The sequence below is a fragment of the Cibotium barometz genome, chromosome 23, assembly GCF_041138505.1.
Source record: "Cibotium barometz isolate CiBa-2024 chromosome 23, ASM4113850v1, whole genome shotgun sequence".
In the NCBI taxonomy this organism is placed as follows: Eukaryota; Viridiplantae; Streptophyta; class Polypodiopsida; order Cyatheales; family Cibotiaceae; genus Cibotium; species Cibotium barometz.
The window spans coordinates 16,224,828-16,244,903 of record NC_141068.1 but is presented as its reverse complement, the minus strand read 5'-3'; the positions used below and the strand labels follow the sequence as shown (position 1 = coordinate 16,244,903).

General features: G+C 38.0%; 1 protein-coding gene across 1 annotated transcript; it reads right to left on the bottom strand.

Annotated features, from left to right (window-relative positions):
- Positions 1 to 12,159: 12,159 nt before the first annotated feature.
- LOC147625670 (uncharacterized) lies at positions 12,160 to 15,381 on the bottom strand. The gene is made up of 3 exons (XM_086817712.1): positions 15,283 to 15,381; positions 14,917 to 15,092; positions 12,160 to 14,798 (listed from the first exon to the last, which is right to left on the bottom strand). Exons 1-3 carry the CDS (start codon positions 15,379 to 15,381, stop codon positions 14,648 to 14,650), a joined length of 426 nt encoding a protein of 141 aa, XP_086673838.1. The 3' UTR covers positions 12,160 to 14,647.
- Positions 15,382 to 20,076: the final 4,695 nt, after the last annotated feature.

Genomic DNA, 20,076 nt, shown 5'->3' with positions numbered 1-20,076 from the left:
AATTTAAAAAAATGTTAAATGCTGTTGTTCAAGAATGTGGTTATTCTAAACTTGAGTTCCAAGGTTTTATGGATGAGACCGGTGCAAATTGGATTGCAATGCACTCTGTTTATTTTTCTGGGAAGTGTAACCCATTAAAAAAATGATCATGTTATTTTCGTTGGGATCAAAGCACAACGAGTAAAAGACTAATTGACTTGACCCATAGTACAATGGCAGAGACTAATCTAGGTAGCTGAAAAGTGGACCGGGAACAGAAATTTGTGCGACGTAAAAGACCTATCTTGGCATCTCCAGGTGTTGTGCTAGAGAGAATGATAGCCATAGGCCAGAGTACGTTAACAAAAGAGGACCAACTGTTGTGACACCTCCAAAATCCATGATGCCCAACATTCAAGAGAAGAAACTAGTGAAAACACTATGAAGGATAAGACACGGACAGAACCTAAGTCTAAAGTTACATGCTTTGAATTTCTACAAGACACAAAACAGCGCTGCGGTGCCTTGATTAATCCATAGGGTGGACCACAACAAGATGGTGTGCCTGCGCCTTGTTTTTGGGGATGACCTACTTACCTGAGACATGATGGTTCCTCGAGTGGCATATTTCAGGAGGGATTTGTATGGTTTTGTGCTAATGTGAATACACATTGCTGGCACGTGGACACCAACTGGGTGATTGTACCACCGGGACTTGCTCCAGGTGTTTGGCCAATTGCAGAAGGTACAAAACTTAAAACAGAGGAGGTGACCGATCTGGAGAGAGCAAGGTTTCTATTGGAGATGGATAGCACCATCCCACATAATCCAAATTCAATCGTAGGGTCAGGCCTACCATCAATACATGCAAGCTCATGCAAGCCTAAGTACTAGGCCAGTAAGGTTGTGCATTGGCGCAAGAGGCTCACTAAATAATTCCAAGCGATCTCAGCTTGCATGGTTCGATCTTAGCTTGCATGGTTCGATCTTGTTCGATCTCAGCTTGCATGGTTCGAGAAGATAGTTTTGTCTGTAATGAATTGCACATATTTTATGTGAGCACAAAGGGGTGGCGTGCTGCTGGGGTGAATTATATGGTGAATGTGTCGGAGTACCCAAGCTGCTCTTGTTCAAATTTCCAAGAGAGAAGCAAAGCATGAGATGTACCTCCCTTGCAAACATATGTATTAGGTTTTTTAATAGGTATGAAGTCTTGATGCGATTGTGCATGAGTTTATGCACCATCAAGCTAGCTTTGACAAAAGTGGAGCTGTTTCAAGCATTGTCTAGTCACTCGCGACTATGTAAATATTACAGAGCCATAGGGCATTGTCAAATGTTCAAATATGCATTGAAAACTTTTGGGATGCTCATGGCAAATGTTGTTGGCCGCCTGTTTTTTGGTCTTGGGAGGAGAATATGCGTAGCATTTACTGTTGGTGTTCTGTTTTTTGGATATCTAGGTTTAAGGTTTCTTGTTGTCTTCAAACTTTTTTCTTCAATAGAAGTTAGGATTCACCGTTTGGGGTTTCCTTTTGTGATCGAGCTTTCTTTCCCTGCATAAAATTAAGTTTGTGGTTGGATGATCGAATAGTGATGATATATTCATGAAAAAAATACATGTGTCTTCATGTTCATTGCAAATCAATGCCCTACCGCTCCAAACGCAGTCTCGCTCGTGAAATGGCCATCCTCCATCCCATGTGGAATTACCATGTCAGCTTACATGGTCACGTGACACTCGAGCTACCACGTGGCATGCATGATGCCACATCATCACCTCCCTCTCCCATGGTGCCATGCATGCATACATCCTTATTAATCCATTTACCTAATGGTTGATTTAATTTCGTGTATGAAAAAAATTAATATAAATCTTAAAAAATAATATTTTAAAATAAAATTAATTTTTTACTATTAAAAAATTTAATGTAATTCAAAATAAATTATAATTTTGATAAATTATAATTATAATTTTGATAAATTATAATTATAATTTTGATAAATTATAATTATAATTATATTTTAATTATTAAATTTAATAAAAATCTCTTATCACCTTTCAAATATGTTCATATTATAGAGGTATTTATATATATTATTGAGTAAGATAAAAGAATATTTATTTAAAAATAATTAATAATTGATGTGTTAATATAATAATAGATTATTCTATTTTATAAGAAGCTTTATGTACTTTATTTTTTATAATATAATTTACAAAAAAATTAGATATTAGACTAATAATATCCATATGTTTATCTATTTATCATCATAAGCAATCCTATTTGGATAAAATGTAATCTTGCACCCAAATGAAATCTTAAATCAATAAGTTATTTTTTCTATATAACTACACATCTCTAAGACTATCTCATCAACTTAGTTTGAGGCCTCATATATTTCTTTATTAGCTTCCTTGAGAATGGTTTCTCAAAATCGTAAGAGCCAAAAGCATGATAGAACTAGACTCCCCCCCACCAAAACAAGCTCTTGAGGAGGAGAGGAAAAGGATAGCTCGTGAGAAAAAGAGGAAGTAGAGAGCACACCAACGTGCAACAATTTTTGCTACAGAAATCCAACCCTCCCCCTCCCTCTTCCCCTATTCCCTATCTTACATAGTCCACATAACCCCCCACCCTTCCAGCTCCAAATGAGGTTGTCCCTTTTCCTCCACATGAACCCCTACCCCCCCTCCCCCCTTTCCTCTTCCATATTAAACCATTACTTCTCCTCCATAAAAACCAACCCTCCTCCACAAAGTGTGGATAGGAAAGAGCTATCAAAGTTCTCAATGCTTCGTCATGCCAATGCAATCTTTGAAGCCTATCCTATTTCAAGGATCTCACAACCTCATTATTAATGTTGTTTGTGCTTGATGATTTGATCAAGCATCCCAATGTGGTGGAGTGTAGAACTCTATCTTCTATCAGAGGTCGAAGAGAGAGATAAGATGGCTTGGCAATGCTTATAAGTGTATCAATCCTATGCTATTATCAAGAAGAGGAATAGTGTAGACGATTCGAAGGGCTATTGTGGTAGCTATAAGTAGCTCCCAAATGGGGGGTTAAGGTGAGTGCCATGTTTTGCATCCTTTCCATAGCACCACACACACTTAGCATTAGCTCTAGTAGAAGGCAAAGTTTGGATACCAACGAGGATCATGGGGCATTGTGGGTCAGTAGTAGTTGTACACCAAGCCATGATCACCTAGTTGACTCTCCAGATCCTTGCGTGTAGTGCGGTAGACCAACCTACCTATCTTGTTGGATTGATCTCTCCTACCCTGGGGTAGAGATTATCTAAGTACAAAACTTCATATGTTTCCACATCCACCACATATCTGCAAATGGGATAACTGGCTCATCGCACCAATCAGAGACTAATGCACGATAAATGAAATAACAAGCTTCATTCCAATCCATAGAACCTAGTGGCATCAAGGGAAACCATGCAAATTGGAAAGGTGGAATCATGAAGAAACTCTAGAGCATGGGATAAAAAAGGACGTCAATCTCTGACATGGGGAGTCGACCACACTCCCCTGCCACAAACTACCAATCACATCTGATGTAAATAGTTCTAGAAACAATAATCTGCGTTCCAATGCCTCATCACCTCATCCAAAAGATGCTCTCTTTTATCCTCCAACTTCACTCTCGCACGCTCTCTAGACCGGTTCAACTCTGCTCTTGCCTACTAGAGATGTGTTCTTGCCTACTAGAGCTTTGCTGTGAGATGTGACTAGATTAACAGTCCTAGACGTTGGTGCCTACACAAAAGGTCAACGTTTAATGAGATATATACCAAATGCACAAAGAACATTTTAAAGGAATTATTGCTACAATAAAACAGAGCACTACCTTGATAAGTGGGATCCTAGATCGTGAAAAAAACTGCACCACGTACTAGATTCTCTCTGAATGCACATCCACACCAACATGTGAACCTAGTGCCTCAACACTAGAAAAGGGTATAAAAATGGGACCCTCTTGAGCTATGAGAAGGACTGGTGGAGGTGTCCTGAGACCTTGGTCCTATATACGCACTTTTCCAGCCACCACCATCAGGTCGGTGGTTTGTGTAGTCCACCTGATGTCCCAAAACAAACTCTACGTACAACTATTTCGTAAAGTATAATGGGATTTGTTGTCGATGGTTAAGCATCCTCCCATAGGCAGTGACATATCAGCTTTAGATATGCACTACCATAATAGGATAAAAGTACTTAGAAATAGAAAGGGGCTTCCCCGCCCTAGGCCGCACTCTTTAGCTACTATCAACAAAAAGGTGTAAAACTCCATCTCTAACAATGAGGAGCCTATCTATATCGCAATAAGATGTAGCTTTCCACTCATCCACAAACAAAATGCTAGTATGACTGCAGAGTGACGTGAGAAGGGCCTCTAGGAATGACACAATGTGTATTGGACTATCTATAGCCATAGCATGAATAGCGTATAGCTCAAATGGGAGCTATCAAATCTGCGATAGAATTGCGTAGCTCATAACGTGACTTCAAGCAAACTAAGAGACCTAGAAAGAAGGCTAAGTATAAAAGCACAAGTCTGAAAAGGACAAAAGGATACTTAGACTTACAAAAGCCTAAAAAAGAGATAAAATAAGATTATGCTAATGAAGACACTAATCACCAGAGCTATAGAGATTCATATGTGAGAAAGGTGGAATGTTTTTTCTTTACCTTTTATAACACCTCAATTTAGGAAACCAATGAAATGGCAACAGAAATCAAGGACTTTTTTCTGCCAATTAGCAGGTGGACAACATCGATCAATCCATAGTATCTCAATTGAGGTATGAATTACATTGACATGATCTTCATACCTTGATAGAGGTATTGTCAACGGTCCAGATTCCATTACATATCTTGATCGAGATAGAAATAGTGGAGATTTCAAATTTTAGGATCGAGGAGCCTATCTACCTCGCAATAAGATGCCGGTTTCCACTCATCTACAAGCAAAACGCCAACAAGACTATAGAGTGACATGAGAAGGACCAATGTGTAGCGTAGATGGACTATCTATATCCATAGCATGAATAGCAGATAGCTCAAATAGGAGCTATCAAATTTGATATAGAATCATGTGGCTTATTGTGTGACTTCATGCTAGCTAAGAGACCTAGAAGGCCAAGTATGAAAGAACAAGTCTGAAAAGGACAAAAGGATAATTAGACTTACAAAAGCCTAAAAAAGAGATAAAATAAGATTATGCTAATGAAGGCACTAATCACAAAAGCTAGAGAGCTTAGTATGTGAGAATGGTGGAATGTTTTTTCTTTACCTTTTATAATACTTCAAAGGAGGTCGGTTTAGGAGACCAATGAAATGGCTATAAAAATTAAGGCTTTTTTTCTACCAGTTAGTTGGTGGAAAACATCGATCAATCCACAGTATCTTGATCGAGGTATGGATTATGTTACATAGACACCATCTTCAGACCTCGATAGATGTATTGTCGACGATCTAGATTCCATTACATATCTTGATTAAGATAGAAATGGTGGAGATTTACAATTTTTGGACGGTCAAGATTTTGATCTTGTTGCTTTGATCGAGGTATTATGGATGGGGAGGATTTCTTCTACGTACCTCGATCAAGGTCTAGACGGTTAAGGTTAAAAACAAAATATATTTACTTTATGGACCTCAATTGAGGTCCATATGATATGGTGCATACCCATACGTACAAATCCATCATACATGGACCTTGATCGAGGTCTTGTGTGGCGTCAAATGGACCTTGAACCGAGTTCTGACATGACACCTGTGTGGACCTCGATAAAGCTTTGATGGAGAGCTCTCCATTAAATCTCTCTATTACGCTTTCTATGTAAAATTTAGGGTTAGGCTTAAGCTTCAATGAGAAGGGAAAATAAAGATTCAATTAGTTTCCTATGTTATGCAAAATCTTTCATTAAGATTTCTATTAAAATTAGAGTTTTATATATTCTTTCAATTAGGGTTAGAATTAGAATTACTAATGCTTTTTTTCTTTGTTTGGTTTGATTTTGTAAGTTATCCACACATACAAACCTCATAAGAGATCTCTCTCTTTTATGTTTTCTCTCTTATGCTTTTACGTGTTATTAGGTTTGTAAGTTTTAGGGTTTGTTATTTTTTCTTCCCTCTATGGATAGCCTTTTGAGATATGTGCTTCTCTCTAGAGGCAACCATAAGCCTTAGCCTCACGCATGATGCTAGTGTCACGCTTGAGAATAGTGCATAAAGCTTATTCATAAGCCTCATGCATAAGGCTAATGCGTAAGCCTCATGCATGAGACTTATGCAGACTTATGCATTAGGCATATGCATAAGCCTCATGCATAAGGCTTATACATAAGGTTTATGCATGAGGCTTATGATTTAGCCACATGCATGCAACTTGTGCATAAAGCTTATGCATGAGCCATATTCCCATGAATTAGCCATAAGCCTCTATGCATAGCCCTTAACGATATATATATATCTCAAGAGGTGGCCATATGAATAAGCCTCATGCATGAGGCCAGTGCATAAGCTTCATGCATGAGGCCTATACATTATCCATATGCATAAGCCTCATGTATGCAGCTTATGCATAAGGTTTATGCATGAAGCTTATGCATTAACCTAATATATAAGCCTCATACATAAACCCTATACATAAAGCTACATACATGAGACTTATGTATAAGCTCATGGATAAACCTTATGCATAAGCTCCATACATGAGACCTATGTATTAGGTTTATGCATATGGATAATATATAAGCCTCATGTATGCGGTGGTGCATAAGCCTAATACATAAGCCTCATGTATACAGTGGCTTGTGAATAAGATTTATGCATGAGGCTAATTCATAGTCTTATGCAAGCTATGAATGCTATGCATAAGCCTTATGCATAGTATGAATGAGGCTTATGCATAATATGCATGAGACTTATGCATTAGCCGGGTGCTACGCATGCTACCTAGGCATGCCGGTAGCTATGAGCATACACTGGGAGCTCCCAATGCATACCGATAACTATTGGTATGCACTAGGGAGCTCCCAATGCATACCAATAACTATTCACATGCCGATAGCTGCCAATGCATGTCGGGTGCTTCCTAGGCATGCTAGTAGCTTCCAATGCATGCCGCCGGGTGCCACTTAGGTATACCAATAGCTACCAACATGCACCGGTGCCATATGATGTGAAGTTATTCAGAAAGACTTGACAAGTCAGAAAGTTCCCGGTCCTTATCATCTAAAGATTGTAATGCCAAAATCCTTTCTTTGCCATGTCTTTAAAGGTGACAAATCTATGACCATTGCTTAATGGCTTTATGGTTAAGCCTCTATGCATAAGGCTAAAGGCAAGACCACTCTGTCTCTTTCATGTTTTTCATGCTTGTGACACACTCTTGGGTGCTTGGAAGCTTTTTTTATTATTACTTATGCATGAAGCTCATGCAACTTTGAATGAAGCTCATGCACGTAGATCTAATATACATGCATGCATAGATATGCTTTATGCTTGTATAAGAGTTTATACAGCAAACAACTTATAGTGTGATGTTCACACGTGAAGGAGGAGTAGATACCCCAACAATATTTATAAGTATATTGCCTTGAATTGTAGCTTATATTTTAAGAAAAAAAGGTTACCTTATAACATAAAATCATTGTTCATTTGTTTGTATATCTATAGCTTGAGGCAGTGGACCACCTCCCAAGGTAGGATAAATATGATTTTGCATTACACGAGGGTTTGAAAGCTCTCTTTGAAAGGGTGCGAGACGAAGGACGAATTGTTATTTCTGGAAGCCAAGCATGGCAAGTAAGTACATTTGTAGCCATACACTCTTTGTTTTTTAAAACTTATTTTTACTTGTGTTAGCTTTGTTCTGTTTTAGGATCATGTTACTACAAACCATGTTACTGGAAACATGGCAAATGTACAAGCGAGAAGTATTGGAAATATGAGAGAAGAGTGTGAAACTCCAAGGGATAATGATAATCAAAATGTGTGAGATGTGGACCTCTTGCTGCAACCCCTAACTCCATAGATTTTCATTATGCTTTATTTTGTATATGACCTTTTTAGACTCGTACACTTATGTAATTTTTCCAAGTACTATAATATAATTATGATATTTTACCAAGTATAAATTACAATTATCTTTTTTTTTTGTATTTGTAAAGTTTTATATTATATATGTCAATGACGATGAAGATGAGAATGATGATTAGTGATCCATTTAGATTTATTTTGTATATGGCTAAAGGTCTTGTCAATATTTTGTAATCATTTGAACTCAATAAATATATGTTTTTGTTCACTTCTTGCTATGACCTCCTTGCCGTACACACAATGTCTGCATAACCAATATGTCTTCGTGCAGTTCTTAAAACAGAGTTCTGCATAGAATCGATGACTTACCCGTAGTGCTTGAAATCGCTTGCTTTCTGATAAACGGAGGTAATAACGCACCTGAAATGCGTTTTTGTCCCGAAAAATTTTGTCCAATAAGACGCTATAGTTGCCTATAGCTTTACTCCCACGAAGAAAACTCCTCAATCACAGATCGTTTGCCGGTACCTCCCGTAGAGCTCCTGACAAGGATGTAGTCGCCAACACAAAAAGGAAAAAGTAGATGAAGCTCTTATCCTCATACCGCTTCTTGTGCTTCTCTTGCTTGCAGCTCAGCCCTTAGCATGAACCAGGCTGTGATACCATGAAAAGAAACTAGGGAGAAGAGAGCTTGAGCTCTTGCAAGAATACACACTCACAAAACCCTAAAAGAGCACACAAGGTGAGGCTGAAAATCTTCTTCTTCACACAACACTGAACACACCATATACAAAGATAAGAGTACACACAATACAAAAAGGTACTCAACCAAATACATACTAGCGTTCTCTATAGTGTGAACCCAACTAAATGAGCTGGCGCTATAGCTATGCCAGTCTCTAGAATTGCTGTCACACAGCCTATCACCCACTGGCCGCATATCACCCATGATCTCACCAACCATGCCAATGGTGTAAGCGTGGGGCCTATCCCCTAGGCGAGTCATCAGTGTCCACCGCCTCACTAGATGAGCTCGATATCTCAACAGATTAGAAATGGTATGATGCATATGCACAATTCTCTTAAAAACTGCCCAATGTGAGGTTGCTATACAAATATGACCAATGTTGCAATGTGCTGCAATTATTAAGTCATTCTTCCATAGTCCTTCCACCAAATTGACACTATTACTCTTTCAATGGCATCCAAATGCTATGGATCTCCAATTGCACCATTTCTATTGACAAACTTCACATATAGATGGAATCCTCTTTCCCCTCATTTTTTGACAATAATTAACTGCAAACAACCTTCAAATTTGCACTAACCTCATTGTTTTAAGATTGACCATGAATCTAAAAACTTACCCATGAAAAGGAGTAAGCATGTTTGCATCCATATTGTATTAGCTTGTGTGGTAATCTATTGGTGCTCTCTAGAAGAAAATGTTTCATATTCTTTGACCTCATGAATGTCATTTAACATCAACTAATACATTTCTCTTATAACAAACTTTTGTATCTATAATTCGTAGCAATAAAACAAGTGCCTTCATAACACCAACCATCTTGTCAACAATGTATCAAAATATTATTAAATTAATCACATTTACACACCTTGTGGCAATGAAAGCATTCTTTGAGTTCTTTGCCACTCAAGAAGATTTCCCATCGTCTAGTATCGATCCCACTGTCTCATATAAGGTAGTTCAAACTACAACCAATCTCTCTAAACATAATATTCCGCACTAAAAAATTTATTGCATAGAATATTTCAAGAACTTATCTAAGCGTGCATGAAACAAAATATGCATGGATTGATGCTCTATTGAAATTAAAAATATTATTTGCATCTATTAACATGGGTTGTACAAAAGACATCACATCTTAGTTATGTTAGAATGAGAGCATTCACGACAGAAATCTTTTTCCCCGTGCATAAATTTTACATTATGTTGTAAATATTTACGGAGCGGTAAAAGTCTTAATAAAATTTTGTATAAAACTCTTGTATAAGCTTATACACTCCACAAACGATTGAAATTATGTCAAAATTGTAAGAGCAATCATATTTTAAATGACTTTGACCTTTCATACAAAGATTTAGATACCTTCTGACAATTGATGTGTCCCAATAGCTCTCACTTTTAAACACTAAATGCAAATTTAAACGGATTTGAGGAGATTCATATATCTCTATACCTCTTGAAAATTTTTCTTAAGTACACGAGGGATCTCCAACATGCTAGAATATGTAGTAAAATCATCCATAAATAATTTCATGAACTTGTGTAGAAAATATAAGAAGCTTTCCATTAGGCACCTTTAAAAAGTTATAGAAGAATTACACGAGCCAATGAACATTACCTTATACATGAAGGATTCATTTATGTAGAAAATCTAAGAATCTCTCCATTACATTTACCTTTGAAACTTTATGAAATCATTACAAAGGCCAAACGATGTTTCCTTATACACGTAGGCTCCCCATCTTGATATTAAAGAAGATTTCTCTCTATCCTTGAGTGTTGCAATTACTTGATTACCCAATATACCATCTATGATGCTCTATCCTATGGTTGATTGATTATATATACCTAGATGAATCCAGGAACATGCCCAAACTCACCTTTTAAAAACGTGCATGTTATATAATCACGGTAGTCAACCCACAAGACTATATAACTATCAACTCCATTATGCATAGTATGGACTAGATACTACGACATCCCCACTAACGTCATCAATGCCCAATAGTGGATGAAGAACTATGTATCAAGATATGCTCTCACACACGCACTCCACACACACACACACACACACACATAAGAGCATATATTCACACAAAGCCCTTCGTACTGAGTTTCTATCAAACCTATGCCCATCTATAAAGCTATACATTGTTTGCCCCACTACCTCTTTTACCATGGTATCTATAGAATATACAGGGAAACAAACATTGATGATCACGACATTGATCTTCCTATATTCAACACAAACTCTCAATTTTTCTTTTGTACTATGAAGAGAATAGCCAATGCCACTTTTAAAATGAACCCTACTTTCAATAGATTATCACTCTCATCTTTGGTAAAGTTGGGGTTTCATCCTATAGCTTTGCATTCTCATGGGTCTAACATTTTGTTTTAGGAGTATTCTATGTTTGTTGACATATTTTTGGTGTAGTTAGGAATTCATCGTATATCTCTAAATTCTTATGAATCTACTATTTTATTTCATGTTGAAACACTTTTGGACCTATCATCTTTAAGTATATTGAAATATTTCTTGTATCTTTCATCCTCTATCTCTACATTCTTATGGGTCTAGCATTTCATTTCATGTTGACACACTTTTGGACCTACCCCCTTTAAGTCTATTTAAGTCTCTCTCCATTCTTATGGGTCTAACATTTTGTTTTAGGAGAATTCTATGTTGACATATTTTTGGTGTAGTTAGGAATTCATCATATATCTGTACATTCTTATGGATCTACCATTTAATTTTATGTTGACACACTTTTGGACCTATCCTCTTTAAGTATATTGAATATTTCTTGTATCTTTCATCCTATATCTCTGCATTCTTCTGGGTCTAACATTTCATTTCATGTTGACACACTTTTGGACCTAACCCCTTGAAGTGTATTTAAGTCTCTGAATTCTTATGGTTCTAACATTTTGTTTTAGAGATATTCTATGTTGACATATTTTTGGTGTAGTTAGGAATTCATCCTATTTCTCTACATTCTTATGGATCTACCATTTCATTTCATGTTGACCTATCCTATTTAAGTATAATGAAATATTTCATGTATCTTTCATCATATATCTTTGCATTCTTATGGATCTAGCATTTCATTTCATGTTGACACACTTTTGGACCTACCCCCTTTAAGTCTATTAAAAGATTTCCTTGTGTTCTTAAAACAATGTTTCATTTTTTCTCACATGTGGAAGCTCTAAGAGTCTTCTTTTAAACACAATCCTAGAAAACACAAGCAAGAGAGATGGAGAGAGAGAGAGCTAAGTTTCAATATATTCATATAATACAAAAAGGTATACATGTCTTGGCAAGCCTTTGGCTACCCCTCAAAAGGTGAAAAACATGAGCCTTTGGCTACCCCTGAAAAGGTGAGAAACACCTAATCTAATGACTCAATCCACTAGAGACAGAATGTCCAAAAAAGAGCCATGTGATTGCTATAAATAACACTTGGAAACATTTACGGACTGACCAACTTACTGTCGGCTAGATCCACAAAATATATTCCCAAACTATCGACGCTTTGTGATAAGCTTCTCATATGCTGACCAACAGATAATGGTCTCACCATGAAGTCTTCCATGCGCATGCTAGCTGGACAAGCTCTTGAATCTAGTTCTAAAAATGTTCTTTATCGTTTTCTCTTCAAGGATCATCCTTGAGAATGAGCATACACGTCTTACACGTGAGTCTCCCTCTGCTAAACTTGATGAAGAGATTCAAACTTCTATTCTTGGATAACTATCACCATCCCATTGTCTCTTCATGGAATCCCAAACCTGTCATCCTTCCCTTCCTGGAAACCTTCTCATTGAGAACTCTATCCGATCTTCTAATTCACTTCAAATCTGATGAAGATCTATGCGTTTGTTTCATCTTGTCTCCTAGCCCTTTATGCGCTTTCCCTAAACATTTTTATTTGGTCTTCTTTTCATGACTATTAAGTCTGATACTCTCACTCGATCATCCTCCCTTGGAACCATAACTTGAAAGCTTTTTCTTGTATGCCTTAAGTGACATCCGACACATAGGACTACCATTCCCCTTAGGTCTTATGTAACACCACCAACCAACCTCCTAGGAACTTCTTCAATGTCTTGTGTTATTGTCCTTGGACTATGCACCTTCATCTCGGAATGAAGTGGTGTTTATCCTTGCTGAGCCTAATGCTTTAACACCAATGTCACAAGAGAAAGCTCAGGAGTCTTCTTTCAGCCCTAAACACCATCCTAAAACAACCGGATATGCAAAATGTAAGAAGAGAGAGATAGGTGAGTTTCAAGATTCATATAGTACAAAAAAAGGTGTACATGTCTTGGCAAGCCTTTGGCTGCCCCTCAAAAGGTTGAAAACGCCTAATCCATACACCGAGTCTAATGATTCGATCCACTAGGGATTGAATACCCAACAAGGAGCCATGTGGTTGATATAAATAGCACTTGGAAACATTTATGGACTGGCCGACCTACTGCTGACCAGATCCTTGGACACAAAAATATTTCCAAACTACTGATGCTTTTTGATAAACTTTTGATATGCGAGCCAACAGGAATTGGTTCCACCACCATGTCTTCCATGCCCATGCTCGCTGCACAAGTTCCTAAAACTATTCTTTATCTATTGGCCTTCAAGAATCAACCTTGGGAATGAGCATGCACATGTCTTGCACATCATGGATACATTTCATTACATGTTGACAAACTTTTGGGCCTACCCTTTTTCAATGTCTTAAAAGATTTCCTTGTATTCTCAAAATAATTTTTCAATTTTCTTCTCACATCCTTTAAGTAGAAGTTTGTTTACTATGACCACCAAAGGTTCTTCATCTGTTCCAAGATTCAGTTAACATGGTCCAACAAGATTATTACCAATTCTTGTGGTCTCAAGGCTCTTGTTTGCTAATCTTTTTTACTCCCTCCCTTATTTTTTAGCTTTTTGACTCTCAAAGGTATTTTTTTTTCCCATTTGTAGATGAGTGGGTCCTTCACCCACTTCCTTACCTAGTCACACATGGGAATATCACCTAGCTACACACACATCCCTACTGTGACACCTCATTTCATACTCACACTAGTACTAACCATACACACACCAGAGTACCACATGGAGATACTATTCTCCCAAATATTGGCCACATTTTAAGACAGTGAATAAGCCTCAAGAGGAACCCGACAAGTAAGTAGATCGGCCGAAAGGAGGGAACACCATATACAGACAAAATTGGGCACCACATGTAGTGGGTTGAGATACTCCAACAGCCACTGTCCCTGATCCATAGCTTGAGCTTGATGGGTTGGCATTGCACACAACTGTAGCCGCAAGAACATCGAGAAAGGTGTCCTTAAGTGTACTCAAAGGGATTTGAACCCAGGATCTCAAGAATGAGGGTGGAGCTCTTGCAAACTTGATTTGAAGAAGAGAGGGTTCTCTATGAAAATAGAAGTTACTCGGATGGACATGAAATCGAAGGCTTCGAATCGCCGAGTCTCCTACTGTAAACACGCATAGTAACCACGGAACTTGGAGGAGAGCTATTTAGGGGAAAGCGGTGTACGTGTATGTTAACCTGACTACATCGTATAATGGTCATTCGTCATATACTATAAAAAAACATTCCGCCATACTTTTATTATTTTACACAATTAAATAGCAAACTAATTATGCAAACACGCATCAAGGAAAACAGACAGGAATACCAATGTGCACTGAGATAGACGTACCCGCAACGCATGAATACTGGCGCCGAGCAGAAGGATCGCTTAATTTTGATACAAGAACGGACAGCAGCGGTGGTGCAAGAGGGGAGGGAAGAGGGAAGGACCTGGGAGTGGCAGAGCTCCCTTCAGTCCAAGAGAGGAGTAGCAGCTGATGATAGCGGGAGGATGCGGGAGTCGGCAGCCACTTTCCATCGCCAGCCCCCCACAGTTGGAAAGAAGAGAGTTCTCCCCATCGTGCCCCCCCCCATCACATGGCTATGGCTCGCCCCTTTTGCCCTGTCAAAACAAAACAACAAACATCGATCAAGATACAGAAAATAGTTGTTCCATACATCCTGCAAACATTTGCATTTATCAGACAAAAGCAAATGTTCAATGCTAGTGATGGGTCGACCTATAAATCAAATCGAATGCGGCTCCTAGAGCTGGGGCTCGCGTCGCCACCAAGCACCATGAGGTGCCGCCATTGGAGTGATAAACTCGAGAAAGACATTGCTGTTCGGCGGTAATAGAGCGGCGAAGACAAGGGTTTCGATGGGGGGCAACGTTCAACTCAATCAGCCCTGGCCCCTAATCTCTTAAAAAACGAAAAGCAACAAAGAACCGTGTCAATTCAGCAGAAGAGACTCAGAGTCAGGAGAGTGATGGTTGCGACTCAGGAGCAAGGAGTCCAAAGACCCGGGTCCCGCAAGGGGGGCGCTCACGTGAAACTCACACCTGGCGTTCGCTCAGCGGTTTACGAAATTTACGTGAAACTCACACCTGGCGTTCGCTCAGCGTCCGTCATCCGTGAAGCTGGGGATGGCGGCGTCGTGAAAATGGAATGGTCACGGCAAGTGTACACGGAATCTTTAAGCATACGTGAGTTCGAGGTTGCACGTCACACGTGTACGATGGTTTTTTAAATTTAATTGTGTATATAGTGATAAGGGTATTTATTGAATTAAGGACAACTCTTAAATCTATCCGGTAAAATCTGACTCGTTAAACTTCACAACAAAGTGCTATGAAGGAGCTAACATGTGAAGGACCATGATTAAGCCCAAAAACACACATTTTAAACTTCACAACAAAGTGCTATGAAGGCGCTATAAACATGCCGTTATTAAGGGCCTTCTCTTTTTTTTCCTTTTTTTTTTAACAGCCTTGCGTTGCACTGCACCATAGATGCGCTCTACTATGCATGCGAATGCTTCTTCGAATTGTTGTCTGCTGAGGTATTGCTATCACCCTACCTTGTATCTTAGGCCTCTGAAATGCACAATTTTGCTAATCGTCTTTTGTTGTCTCTACACAAGGAACACTCTTTCTCTCACACTAATGAAACCCTAAATGTGGGGAAAGAAAGAGAAGCTTGAGAACCGATAACTACACAAGACAATAACCCAGATGATAGACATTAGTGTTGATAATATGAAAATATACTAAACTAAGCTAGGAGAGTAAAACCAAGCGCTAATACCATGTTGAGAATCATGGATCAAGCTCTCCTAATGTCCTAATAACAAGACATTTACCTAAAGATAAACTAATCCTACACTAATCACAATGCTAAACTAAGGTGGATAGAAATGAAAAAAAAACTCATAATGAGAGTGTGCTAATTAAGATGCACTCAAGTACAATTAGACACCAAGATGAATTAGTTTGGATATATAAAGAGACTTGAGATAAGTGCAAGTGATATATTTGCATTGCTTGAAATGTTATATGAGGAGAGTACAACTTGGCTTTTCTCTTGCATGTGGGATAATTCTCACTTGGTGATGTGCCTACTCACACTCACTCCATACTCTCCTTGTGCTCTTTGGCACCACATTTCTCAACAGATCGGCTATACATTAGAGGTGGGGGAGCCTCTCACCTCCCTTTATCAACATGTGCTTCACATTAGAGGTGGGGAGAAACCTATACCTCCTTCTTCGATACACGCTTCATCGACACATCTTTTGATCTTCTTCGGCCTATTATGCTTAATCATTTTATCTCTTTTTGTACTTCTACCTTAGACATACGTTTCCACATTTGGAGGGTCTGGATGTGCATTAGAGGTGAGGGAAGGTTAATCCCTTGGGTTAACATCTGGGCTAACATTAAGCTTCATTGAACACTCTAGGTGTACATGCACATTGCACACATTTTTTGATTTATTTGGTGCTACACATTGCACACATTGTATTATTTACTTGGTGCACATAGCCTAAGGTATTTATTTTTGGTAATGGGGATGATGGGCTTTTCCACACCTCATTGGTTGTTTTGTGTGACTCTCCTATGCTTATCGAGTGGCATATGGATAGTCTTGTTTTTGCTATATAATAAGAGCATGGGTGTGGGAGAGCTCATTCCCCTCTACCCTAGAGCTGGAATCCACCCTTGTGTGTTATCCTTAAGGGATAGTGTTATGAGAATTAATCTTGTTTACTAGGAATTATATTCCCGATTTCATATCGGGGATGTCTGTGTGTGCCGTGCCTATTGTTGGTACTTGTAATTTCATATTATGGTTGCCTATATCTCATGACAACATTGGGATTAATTGATGTGTTCAATTAATTATTTAACTAACATGGATTGTATCTATGAGTATAGGTACCGAGATGTACGAGAGTACTCAAGTCGTGGGAGTGGAGCTACACGTATGTTGTAGAAAGTATGTAGAATGCTTTGTTAGGACATCTAACGTGTTTTGACAAAATTTTGAGGAATTGTTTTTTGGTTTTGGTCATTTTCAAGTAGTTGCCATTTTCATGGGTGAGTTTTGATTAGGTTAGAGGTGGAATTAGGAGAAGTTTTATATGAGAGAGTTTTTTCATTTTGTACATAGAACAACTTTGATTGAGTGAAAAGTTTGTGATTCACATTATTCACATCCGTTTGGTGACTCCAAAGTGGTTTTTAAGTGGTTTTGTGCTAAAAATGTGCCTAGGTTTTAATGTTGAGACATTGCAGGTCCTAAACGGAGGTCAAGGACAAAGATTTAGCCTCAGACGAACAAATAAAAAGTCGAAGAGGAGGATGGAATGTTCGAGATGAGCTATTGAGCACCTGCATCGGGTTACTGACGCGTGGCGCACCATGAGAAAGGGCCATTTTCCTAGTGTGAATAAGGCTTCCCAAACATGCTTTTCCAAAAAAGGGCAAAAAAATATGGCATGTGGTTTGAGAAAGCTCAAGAAAGGGCTACTTTTGGCTTTCGGTGAGAAGAAGAAGAAGATTGTGAGCGCGAGTGCGAGTGCGTGCATGTGAGTGAGAGTGCGAGTGCGAGTGAGTGCATGTGAGTGAGAGTGCGAGTTGGTCTCATGAGAGTGAGTGCGAATGAGATAGCTCAAGGGTGGTCAAGTGGTTCGAGCTCTTTCTTCCATTCTCTTTCAGCCTCGAAAAGTTGTGCAAATTTTATTTTCTTTGAATTGTATTGTGATTTTTGAGCTGAAGCCTCACGTCTTGCTTGGAGAAAGATGGGGAGAGTGTAACCATCCTTTCTTATGCTCCTTACATGTGGAATAATTCTCTTTGTGTGAGTAAGCCCTTAAAACCTTATCCTTGGGATTGTTCATAGTGTTGGAGAGAGGTTTGTGTTAAGGAATGTATATAATGCTTGGATTGACATTGTTTGTGGTTTCTTATTCCTTAGTTCATTTCATTGATTAGGGTTTTAGGTAGTGTAGATTTTTTCCAACTCTCTCTCTTCATCCCTCATTCCCGAGAGCTTGTGTGGGAGGTAAGCATTTTGGGCCCAATCCTCCTATACATCTTCCATCGGCATGTGAATATCCAGGAGCACAAAAAAGATACAATGGTACATAATTTGTAGGCTTATATAGTAACTTTATTCATTTTCTCTTTATGGTACATAATTTTTAGGCTCATGTACTAACTTTATGGTACATAATTTGTAGGCTCATATACCAACTTAATTTTTTTCCTATGCATAGTTTATTCTTCTAATAGCAATAGTTGGTTATGGAGATAAGAAGTTGAGGGAGGCTATTTACAAAATGGCAAGCTTGGTGAGGTATGAATATTCTCTTCATTATCTAAGTTATATTTATTTAGTATTCTCTGCAATCACAAGTTACCTACGATAAATAGTATACATGATTATTGTATATGTATATATATATATCACAAGTTATGTGTGATAAATAATATACATGATTGCTATGTATGTAGGTATATATCCTCAAAGGAGATAAATCCTACATCTATTGAGATGGCTTGTGTCAATGATATTGAGGCAATGTGTATGATTAAGGAAAACTTTCCTATAGTAATACTCACTAGCCAATTGTATCTTGTGGTGCATTTGGTTAATGAAGTGGCACTTTGTGGTGTTGTTCATGTTTGATGTATATTTTTCCTTGAAAGGTTCATGAAAACCTCAAATGAATTTGTGAGATATAGAGAAAGGCTAGAAGCAAGCATGGTTGTTAATGCAAGAGTCTCTTGTGTATATCTCACAACATCTCTCTCAAATAAATCCTTCCATGCGACGATTGTGGAGCAATGAGGATGATGACTGACTAATAAATAATGTGCCACAAGGAAAAGGAAGGCAACAAAGAATGGATGAAAAATTATACCAAAAGGTTAATAAATTCTAAATTTTAAATAGTTCTATCATGGAGAAGTGGATTGGGAGACACGAGGATGCAATCAATAAGACGAAATGATGAGAGAATAGATTTTAAAAGAGAAAATGGATGCTTGTTGTCATTTCCAACAAGCTTTGAACATGTCCCAAGTGTGATTAATATAGGATGACCTGGTCGATTTCAAAGAAATAAGCCTCCTAATTATTTGTTGACTATATTATATGTTACATTTTTCTCTGATGTGTATGCATTTTATTGTGTTATATCTATAAGAAGCATTTGGGACAACTTAATTGGCATGAGAGAATTTATTATAATTCGAGAGAACTAGAGATTGATTGAACATCTCCTAATTGGCCAAGGGTTTGAGACAATGGAAAGATGGTCTTACCCATGTCACCTTGGATCTTGACAAAGAAGGAGGAGAAGAGAGTGAAGGATCAAATTTTCTCCTCTTTTACACCTATGGGTGTCATGCGTTCTTTAAAGGGAGCATTGATGAAAACAAAGAAGAAGATAGTGACATGATTGTATGGTTTAAAATCACATGCTTGGCATAAAATGTTTTAGATATGTTCAATATTTTTATCTAATCTTCATGATTTAATAATTATAATGATCAACATTGATTATAATACTTTGTTCGATATAAGTTTTTCTTACCATATGCATTATTGCCTGTGTAGATCAAAAATTACACGAGACAATATATAAAATGGGAGAAATTGTGGTGAGTTATGCATATATAAAATTCAAATATGGTTTTCTTTTGTTATTGTGCTAGGTTTAAGAGTTGGTTGTGCTAATTAAGTTGATCCATCTCCATCTTAGGTACATAATTTCAAAGGTGGTGGGAGGAGACATTGTGTATGAACAACTTTCTGAGATCTATACTAACTAGTCAACTATATCTTGTGATAGTAGATGAAGTGTTTGTGTGTGTTGTTATGAATGCTCGA

Coding starts and splice junctions, on each gene's coding strand:
- LOC147625670 (XM_086817712.1), bottom strand. CDS start 15,381: ATGCTTAAAGATTCCGTGTACACTTGCCGTGACCATTCCATTTTCACG. Junction 15,093..15,282: donor ACGCTGAGCGAACGCCAGGT/GTGAGTTTCACG, acceptor TTAAGAGATTAG/GGGCCAGGGCTGATTGAGTT. Junction 14,799..14,916: donor GCATTCGATTTGATTTATAG/GTCGACCCATCA, acceptor TTGTTTTGACAG/GGCAAAAGGGGCGAGCCATA.